The sequence below is a fragment of the Triticum aestivum genome, chromosome 7B (assembly GCF_018294505.1).
Source record: "Triticum aestivum cultivar Chinese Spring chromosome 7B, IWGSC CS RefSeq v2.1, whole genome shotgun sequence".
In the NCBI taxonomy this organism is placed as follows: Eukaryota; Viridiplantae; Streptophyta; class Magnoliopsida; order Poales; family Poaceae; genus Triticum; species Triticum aestivum.
The window spans coordinates 392,993,815-393,003,992 of record NC_057813.1 but is presented as its reverse complement, the minus strand read 5'-3'; the positions used below and the strand labels follow the sequence as shown (position 1 = coordinate 393,003,992).

General features: G+C 46.3%; 1 protein-coding gene across 1 annotated transcript in view; it reads right to left on the bottom strand.

Annotated features, from left to right (window-relative positions):
* The window catches only part of LOC123157991 (uncharacterized), a 5,742-nt gene extending 3,025 nt beyond the window's left edge, over positions 1-2,717 (bottom strand). The window contains exons 1-2 of the mRNA XM_044576146.1: positions 2,403-2,717; positions 2,049-2,237 (exon numbers count right to left, since the gene is read on the bottom strand). Coding sequence (XP_044432081.1) covers positions 2,049-2,237; positions 2,403-2,717 — 504 coding nt within the window. The remainder of the gene's footprint in view (positions 1-2,048; positions 2,238-2,402) is intronic.
* Positions 2,718-10,178: the final 7,461 nt, after the last annotated feature.

Genomic DNA, 10,178 nt, shown 5'->3' with positions numbered 1-10,178 from the left:
GTAGTTTGTCACTTAACGATATACAATATGCTGAGTACAACATTCATTAGTCATGACATCATGATTTACAATGGCAACCAACAACTTAACCGTGTACATATTCAGTATGCTGAGTACAATGATCATTACATCACAATATACAATGGCAACTTAACCATATTCGGGTTCTATGATCATTAAATCATGATTTTCAATGCCACACAAATATGTGACTAAACCACCATAAACGTGCAGAGTTAATCAGCTAGTACTTAGCTTAGTAACTATCAATCTGGAAAAGAAAAATCATGAACAGCTAGGAAATGATATTGCCAAGAACCAAAGATTTTATGGGTCCATCGCGAAAAAAAAGATTTTTATGGGTAACTCATGTAAAACTTTATTCACAAAAAAAAACTCATGTGAAACTTAAGCCTTTCGTCTCTGAAGCTACAATCAACAGGAAACACAATAGTACCCACATGTAAGGGCATCTCCAGCCGTTGGCCCCCCAGGAGGGGCAAAAAACCGCCCCCTGGGGGCGCACCGGCGCTAAACCGCGCACTGGGGGCGTGATGTCCCCCAGTCGCGGCGCCCACGGTTCGAGCAAAAAAGGCAAACACGGCGCAAAACGACTCAAATTTAACGCAAACACGGCGAGTTCGTTCAAACTTAAACATATTTTACAAAAAAAAAACTACAGCGGGCTACTCCCACCGTCTCCCTCGCCGCCCGCCTCGCCGCCCGCCCACGCGGTTCTACATGCCGAGGAGGCTGTAGAACCGCGTGTAGTCGTCGCCGCCGTCGTCGTCGTCGTCGTTGTCGCCATCGTCGGCGTCGCCGCCGCCCCCGCCTAAACCTCCGCCGTCCCTGCTGCACCCCTCCCCCGGTTGGCGCGGCGGGTTGGAAGGTCCGGGGGCGTCGTCGTCGTCGCTGTCGAGGATCACGACGTCGTGCTCGTCCACGCGCCCACGCTTGCGGGCGGCGATCTCCTCCAGGGCTCGGCACTGCCGGACCGTCTCGCCGCGGAGGTAGTTGTCCCGCGCCCACTGCATGGCGTCCTCGTCGGAGAAGCCGCGCCAGGCTATCTCCTCGTACTCCGCGGGGAGGCCGGGCTCCGGCTTGGGCTCGACGAGGACGAAACGGCCGGTGGGTGGCGACGCGTTGGCGCCGATACGGACGCCGGAGCTGCGGGTGCGCGCGGCGACCGGCGTGTCCTGGGGCTCCGGCTTGACGGGGCGGAGGCAGCGCGAGCCGCCGGACGAGGAGGAGGACCCCCCGGTCTCCATGCGCCTCGGGGTCCAGGAGCTTCCCGGCGGCGTGAGAAGGAAGGGGGAGCGGGGTAGTCGAGGCGCGGCGTGTTGCCGCCCTCGATGTACTCGAGGACGGCCTCCAACATGCGCCCTGGCACGCCACACCACCGACGCCGGCCGGCGGAGTTGAGCCTGCCGGAGGGCACGACGCCGTTGGTGGCCTCGAGCTGTTGGGCGTGACGGCGGCGGAAGTACGGTTCCCAGAGCGGGCTGTCGGGGACGTACCGTGGCCCCTCCCTCGCCGCGGGAAACGAGGCGATGAGGACGACGAAGGGCCGAGAAGAAAGCCGTGTCGCTGACACGTCGGACCCGCGGTTTCTTCGCGCCAAAAAAGTTCGCCCGGCGCCCCCGAGCGCCCCCCAGCGCGCTGGGTTCGGGCTGGGTCCGCCGGCGCTGTTTTCGGCCCAAGCCGGCGAAAATCGGGCTCCTGGGGGCGCGACTGGGCCGTTTTTTCGGCGCCGACGCGAAAAAACGCCTGGGGAGGCCTTCTTGGGGGCGCGGCTGGAGATGTCCTAATTACCTGTGGCTGAAGATTCTAGATTGTATTTCTTAAACTAGCTGAATTTTTCAAAGTAAAAAAAAGTATTTCTAGTACCATGGAGCTTTAAGAAAGATAGGACATAAATCACATGTTGAGCATAACCCTCGTAAACAGTAAATAAAGAACATGGACATGCCATTGTAACCTGTGTTCTGTTTTTTATGCATTAACACTAAACTAGCCACACATTATGAGTCTAAATCGGACACACTTACATCTCCATTGGTAAGGACAAGGCTCTGGTAGTCATCCAAGTCAGCGAGCAAACAGTAGCCACGGTCAAAGTACCAATCCACAGAATCAGCTTTCTTGTAGTAATCAAACAGGTCCTCCAAATTGTCTGAGGAGTACTCCTTTCTCAAAGCCACATCATTCTGATCATCTATGCAAACTCCTTGTGCCAACTACACACAACATAGAGATTAAATTCCGTGCAAACAAGAGGATTGCAAATTACTAGAAATTAACATAAAACATGAATAGTTATCAAAGAACACAATGTCAACTAGTAATAATAGTAACATACACAATAAAATATCGCCACGGGTAGGGTATGGATGAGAAGGAACCTTGGAAGCTTTGATGCGGTAGAGGGTGAGGCGCTCGTAGAGCTCGCGTTGATGTTCCTCGTCCAGCCTGCGCCCTGTGACGATCATAGGAGCACGCCTGGTGGCTAAAACCTTAAGGCATCCGCCGAACTCCTCCTCGCTGATGATATCATTTTCCTGGTCCGCCAGCTCATCTGGTGAATCCGCGATCTCGTTGGGACGTTCTGCGTTGTCCTGGCCAATCGTCTCACCATAAGCATCAGAGGATGATGTCAGAGATGGGGCCTCGTACTTGTGCCTCTTCTGTCCCGTCCATGCCGGGTTCTCATCCAGCATCTCCGCCGGCGATTGAGCTCGGGCCGCACGCCGAAACCCTAATTTATGTCCTGGACGCTCAATCGTGCGCGTGCACTATCTGACGAAACGGAGCGGCCGTGGCTCGACCGCTCGATGCGCGCGGACCGTGCGTCCATGAGCGCCAGGTGCCACCTGGTCTGGTCGGCCGAGACGCGGGCCTGCTCACGCGACGCACACCTGGTCCGGCGCAGTTGTTTTTCGTGGCAGCGGCAGCGGGGCGCGCTCGTTTTGGGTGTTACGTCGCGGGGCGAGTTGACTGTGCAGCGCATAGCGGTGGTGCGGGTTTGGAGGGTTCGTGGGTTAATACTTTCGAAGTTTTGTCCATGGCATAAGATGGATTGGATATTGACAACGGGCCGAGGGTTTGTTGATATGGAGAGGTAGGGTTAGCATTATGAAATGCCCAATGAAATGGGGGATTTATATGTGTGTGTGTGTGTGTGTTTTTTCAGTCAAAATAGTTGTAGAGAGAGATACAGGCGGCAGTGGAGGAGAGGTATTTTTTCGCCACTTTATGTTCCGTATACCTGTTTTTTTTCAATCATTTCTTACCTTTTTGTGTGTCCATTCTATTTGTGTCGTTTCATGAAGAGGAATGTACCATGTTCTACTCGGCGGAACTCAAAAAGGGCTGCTGAACGGGAGCTACGATCTGTCGATGTTGATGATGGGGAGAGGAAGATGAGGTAAGCACCAAGACAACAGTACGTGCTGCAACTTTTTCTTTGTGCACACATATAAAACTGACTTTTTTGATCTTTCTTTTTGCGCTGTGTACGTATGAACAAGGGGTGATCAACTCTGTATCATAAAGCGCCGGAAGTGGAAAATTCTTGGGCAGGTGGCAGACTCTGTCGGAGCCTCGGAGGTGGATCATCCTCCATAGCAGTTGCCGAGGTAACATTTTTGGTATTCTATAGGCATTTGTTCTGTATCCATGGATCTGGTTATGAGTTGTGATCTCCATCGGACACATTGTTGGCTCCCGAGCTCATATGCTCTTGCCTATGGACAGTAAAATCGACAAAATAGCAAAAAAATCTGATTTTTTTTGGAGTGCAAGATGCTCTTGTGCGTGCAAAATTGGTGCAGTTTCGGCATTCGAGGAGCTCATTGCAAAAAAGGCGAATTCCAGGTGTTTGAGAAGCATTTGAAAAAAGCGAGGAGCCGATTTTGTCTTTTTTTGTCACGAGCTCCTAGAATGTCCAAACAAGCTGAAAATTTGTACGTACATCACACACTTGAGTATCTTGCACGCAAAAAAAATCAGTTTGTTTGAAACTTTTGCTACTCTTTTTGTTTTTACTGTTCACCGGGTGCACATGAGCTCGGATTCAGCATTGCATATCTGCATCTCCATCATCTTTTTTTACATATGCATATAAACCTGGTAGGAGTTGGCATTCTCATCAATGATGGTTGCACATAGACATTCTAGGAGTTGGCAGTGCTTATCATGGGAAAAAATCGGGAACTTGAAAACTTTTGTTGAAAGGTTTGGCACCCCTATGGTGGAGGGTGCACATGTACCTCATAGTAGTTGGCACCTCCTAGTATTTTTTTAGAGTTGAATATGTACATGCACATAGCAAGAGTTGCATATAAACCTGGTAGTAGTTGACATGCTCATCATTCTACGGTTGCACATGAACATGATATGAGTTTGTAGTATTTATTGTTGAAGGTAAGCAAAACTGCACATTCTTTTGAACAACTTCAGAGTTTTTTATTCTTTTCATTATTCTTCAATGATTCTTTTGACAAAATGTTACTGAGGGATCCAACTAATTGTGTTTTTCGTGCAACCATTGTCCTTTCAAACTTTTCAGCAACAAAATTGTCTGTCCCATCAATCATACTCCTCAAGTAGAATAGAAGTTTCACTCTTTCAATCTAGAAACAAAGAGAACAAGATAATTGTATATTGGTTTTCATAACATTTAAGCTGAACAACTAGTTCAACAATGGAATACATACCATGCATGCATCCTATGTTGTTACCCCATCTCTTGTTTTTTGCAAGAGAAAATCATAAGATTTATCCACTTATCATAGTATGCAATTTTAAGCGTTTTATTGTGTCTCCTTGATACTATTTGTACTTGATTATCAATATAGAGCATGTGCATACATAGTTTGTGCAATTACAGAACCATGCGACATTTCTTATAGTAATTGACATTCACATTATAGCATACTTGTAGAAAGAAGTGACATTCATATAAGTATATGACCGGACTATTTGACTAATTCTGTTGTTGTGCCTTGATAATAGCATCAAGTCGATAATTCATTGCATAACCACACCAATTTTATTCTCCTATACAATTAGTCCTATAAAGGGCTCCCCAATAATCAACTATGGTGTAGTCATGTTTTAAATGAAGGTGTTACCATAGAGCCATAATAAATATAATGCGTGTCGCCTTAAAGCATGCCTTTTTAGCTTCACTATTTTTGGAAAGGGAGGCTTGCCCTCTGCCCCTGCATCTAAGCGATGCATGTTGCCACCTTATTAAAAGTCTCGAAAAGAGCACAAGGTCTTAAATTCATTACAGCTCGCAAGCGGAGAAAAATAAAAAAACAAAGATAAAACTCAATACCACAACCGGTATGTATAATAGGACAAGATCCCTAGACTCCTATCCGATTATGATACCACCATCCAAACCGGTTGAATATACCCCGTGCTACCATCTCCCACTGGTTTCACTCAGTAACCAAAGGCTCCCTGGAATCCATAGGAGTGAGTAAGGACCACGCACGGATCCAAGCCGTAGCTCTGAAGATTACCTGCAAAAAGTTTAAGATGTGTTGTCTGTTAAAAATCATGTCATTCCTGCAGTTCCATATAGCCTAAATAAGCGTGCATATTCCAATCCGAATACGAGATGAAGTAATATGATCTACTCCAACTAACCACATCCCAAATAACGATCAAGTGTTAACTGGAGGAATAATGTTAAAGGCTATATGAACCATTCGCCAAAGTAATTTTGCGAGAGGGCAACCTAAAAATAGGTGTTGTATTGTTTCATCCTGATCACAAAAACAACATCATGCACTGCCTACCCAATGTCGCTTTAGTAAATTATCTTTGGTGAGGATCACTTGCTTGTGTACAAACCACATAAAAAATTTAATACGCAAGGGAACCTTAACTTTCCAGATATGTACCGATCTCGGGATTGGGTCAAAGTTAATTAGATCCACATACATTGATTTGACCGTAAACACACCGTTTTTAGCTAGCTTCCAGTGAAACGAATCAGGTTGGTCGAATAGTTGAACCTCCATCAACCTCCGTACCAAGTACATCCAGGATCCATCGCTCGCCAACTAACGATCGCCTAAACTAGATATTTAAGGGTACCGATTGTAATACTGTGCCCACATAATCCTCCTTACGTTATACAATATTATATAGGGCCAGTTCTTTTGGGTAATTCTCCCAGAATTAACCCCCTCCCCAGCTTCTCCCAGAATTGCCACTTAATATTTTTTTACAATTCCTAGCTAATTAGACCTTAACTAGCTAGGAATTGTAAAAAAATATTAAGTGGCAATTCTGGGAGAAGCTGGGGAGGGGGTCAATTCTGGGAGAATTGCCCAAAAGAACTGGCCCATAGGGTGGGATACTGCATGGCTAGAGGCGTCTCCCCTAACCACATATCTTCCCAAAATCTAGTTGTCGTTCCATTACCAACGAAGAATTTGTCCCTATGGAAGAACAAATCTTTCGTTCTCATAAGCCCTTTCCAGAAAGGCGAATCCTTAGGTCGTCACTTGGGTAAGAGTTTTATAGTGCAAGTATTTTTTGCATAATATATATGCCCACATACCCTCTGTCTCAACTGATAGTCTGTACAACCATTTACTCATGAGGCATTTATTTTTAATTACCAGGTTCTCAATACTGAGACCTCCCTGGTCTTTAGGCCGGCAGATGACATCCCATCTGTCCAGTCGATATTTCTTTTTAGCCTCATCTGACTGCCAAAAAAACCGGGACCGAAAAAAGTCTAATCTCTTCTGTACCCCTTTGGGTACTTCGAAGAAAGATAACAGGCACACCGGCATACTAATTAATACTGAATTAATAAGTACTACCGACCTCCATGCGACATTAGCTTGCCCTTCCAGCAGCTAAGCTTTTTCTCAATTCGATCTTTGATGCATTTCCATTCTTTATTCGAAAGTTTGCGATGATGAATCAGTATGCCCGAGTAACTAAATGGCATAGAACCTAATTCAGATCCAAACAATTGTCTATATGCATCTTGTTCCTCTTTAGCCCTACCAAAGCAAAACAATTTGCTCTCGCGAAAATTATTTTTTAGTCCCGACAATTGTTCAAAAAGACATAGCACTAGTTTCATATTCCGGGCCTTTGCAATGTCGTGTTCCATGAAAAGGATAGTGTCATCGGCATACTGCAGGATGGATACTCCCCCATCAACTAGATGTGGGACAAGTCCACCAACTTGGTCGTTCTCCTTGGCCCTACCAATTAGAATGGTTAACATATCGGCAACTATATTAAACAGGAGAGGAGACATCGAATCCCCTTGTCTCAAGCCCTTATGAGTCTGAAAATAATGGTCGATATCATTGTTAACCTTTTATTCCGACACTACCTTTTTGGACAAGAGAACCCACCTGGTTCTGCCATGTCTCATTAAAACCCTTTATACACATTGCCTGCAGAAGGAAAGGCCACTTAACTTTATCATAAGCCTTCTCGAAATCCACTTTGAATATAACCCCGTCTAGTTTCTTCGAATGGATTTCATGTAGAGTTTCATGTAGGACAACGACCCCTTCTAGGATATGTCTTCCCGGCATGAAAGCCATCTGACTCGGTTGCACCACCGAATGGGCGATCCGTGTCAGTCTATTAGTACCCACTTACGTGAATATTTTGAAACTCACATTGAGAAGATAAATCATCCTGAACTGCTCCATGCGAACCGCTTTTTATTTCTTTGGCAACATCGTAATCATACCAAAGTTAAGATGAAATAGTTCAGGTGGCCATTGAAGAAATCATGAAACATAGGCATAAGATCATCCTTAACAATATGCCAACATTTCCTATACAATTTCGCAGGGAACCCGTCTGGTCCCGGTGCTTTATTCGGTTTCATTTGAGAAATTGCGTCAAGAACCTCTTTCTCGGTGAAAGGTGCAGATAAAACCTCATTCACGTCTGCCTGTAGCAGAGGGATGTCACCTAAAACAGATTCATCCAGGGAGACTTTATTCTCCGCTGGTGGCCTGAAAAGTTGTTTATAATAGTTGGATATATAGGACTTTAGGTTATCATGACCCACCACGGTCCCCTCGTCCTGTTCAAGCTGGATTATCCTCTTCTTCCGATGTTTTCTGTGCGCAATCATGTGAAAAAATTGTGTATTGTCGTCCCCTTGGACAACCTAGAGAACCTTAGCATGCAAGGCCCATTTTAGGTCTTCTTCTCTAAGAAAAGCATGTAGGCTTTGCTCAGCTTTGGATTTTGTGGCCTGTTCCATCACATCTAGCAGGTTCGATTCTGCTTTTAGGTCCAAAGCCTCTATCAGCTGGGTGAGTCTATCTTTCTCTTGTTTGTAAATCCCACTCTCGTTTTTGGCCCAACCCCATAAAAATTGTCGTAGATGCCTTATCTTGTTTTGCCATCGCTCTACATTAGATCACCCACTAACAGGCTTCGCCCATTCTCGTGCTACGAAGGCAATGAAATTTTCTTTTTCGAACCAACTTAGTTCGAATGAGAAAGTGTTTTTGTTACCAATATGTATTGCGTCTCCGGAGTCTAATAGCAATGGTGTGTGGTCTGAGATTGCTCGCTGCATCGCATGCACTGACACTAGTGGGCATTTCTGCTCCCACTCCACACTTGCCAGCACCCTATCTAACTTTTCATAAGTTGGGTTAGGTTATGTGTTGGCCCATGTGTACTGTCTACCCGTGAGTTCAATATCCTGTAGATTGAGACCTCAATAATCATATTGAACATTAGGGACCAACGCCCATCAAAATTATCATTGTTCTTCTCATCTCTTCTTTCGATTATATTAAAATCCCCTCCAACTAGGACGGGAAGTCTTTCATCCCCACAAATCCAAACCAAATCAGCTAGGAAGTCAGGTTTTAGTTCGGGTTGGGCTGCTCCATACACAACCACCAAAGACCAATGGAACCCGTCTAACTTCGATCTCACCCGAAACTTAACCGCAAAATCCCCCGAACCACATTAAGCACTTCTAGAGTTTCACACTTAACCCCCAGCAAAATCCCACTGGATCGTCCTCTGGGTAGTAAGCAATGCCAATCATAATCAACTCCAACAGACAAAGTTCCAAGGAACCGTGAGGTGAAATTATCTCTTCCTGTCTCAAGAAGAGCAATAAAGTCTAGTTGTGGTTCTATCGATGTCTCTGCAAGGAACCTTCTTTTAGCCAAGTTAGCCAAACCTCTGCTATTCCAAAAAATTCCTTTCATAGATCATCATGAAATTTTCTCTTTAGTTTAACTCTAGCACTTCTACGAACCACTGAAGTAGGATATACCTTCCTTTTCCAGGAGCGCTTTGGTCTACCCACCTCCACCTTCGTTTCGTTATTATCGGGAAACTTTGAGACCTCACCATCTATCTCTAGTGGCTCTACAATGGCCTCATCTTCCGACCCTTCTACCTCAACCTCAGCTTCCAAAGTAGGCAAGAGGTCATACAAAAACTCTCAAGAGATGATATCCCTAGGTTTTTCATGTCGGCATCGCTCATGGGTTTTATGGCCACGGTGTTACGGATAATCTTAGAAGCTCGTTCCACCTCTAAGTCTAATAGGTCATTGACAGATTTAGCAATTTCTTTCTCATTCGATCTAAGAGAAACTCCTAAATTGTGTGCTTTATCAATGATTTCATTTTTGGAGAAATGCAGAAGTGAACAACTCTTATTAAAAGACATACCTGTAGTTACCTCGACATCTCAAAGCTTGGCAGCCCTCATGGCATGCCGTAACTGCAAGTCGTCTGTGTCAGGTTTCTCCTGGATCCGTTTGCTGACACGCCTGCCAGCCGTCTCCGGATCCATGATCCCACTGAAAGCGACAATCTCCTCAGCTCTTCCGTGGTGTCTGATCCCCGGGCTTACGCCCCCCGTCAAGGTTGGTGACGAGACGGGGGACGCGACGGCCGAAGACAGGCCTCCAGAAGGTGCGGTTGGGAATAGGGACCTGCGAGACACCTGCTCAGCAGCCCCGCTCTCCACCACACCAGGAGAAGTGGGAGGTGGCGACATGGGAGAGGCCACGACGAGGGCCTCCTGCCCGCGGTCCCCCCCCCCCTCGATGACCCTCTCGGTGCACCTGGCAGAAACCGTCAAGGAAGCGGAAGAGAGGGCCTCCTGCCCCTTCCCCCCCTCGATCACGACATCTG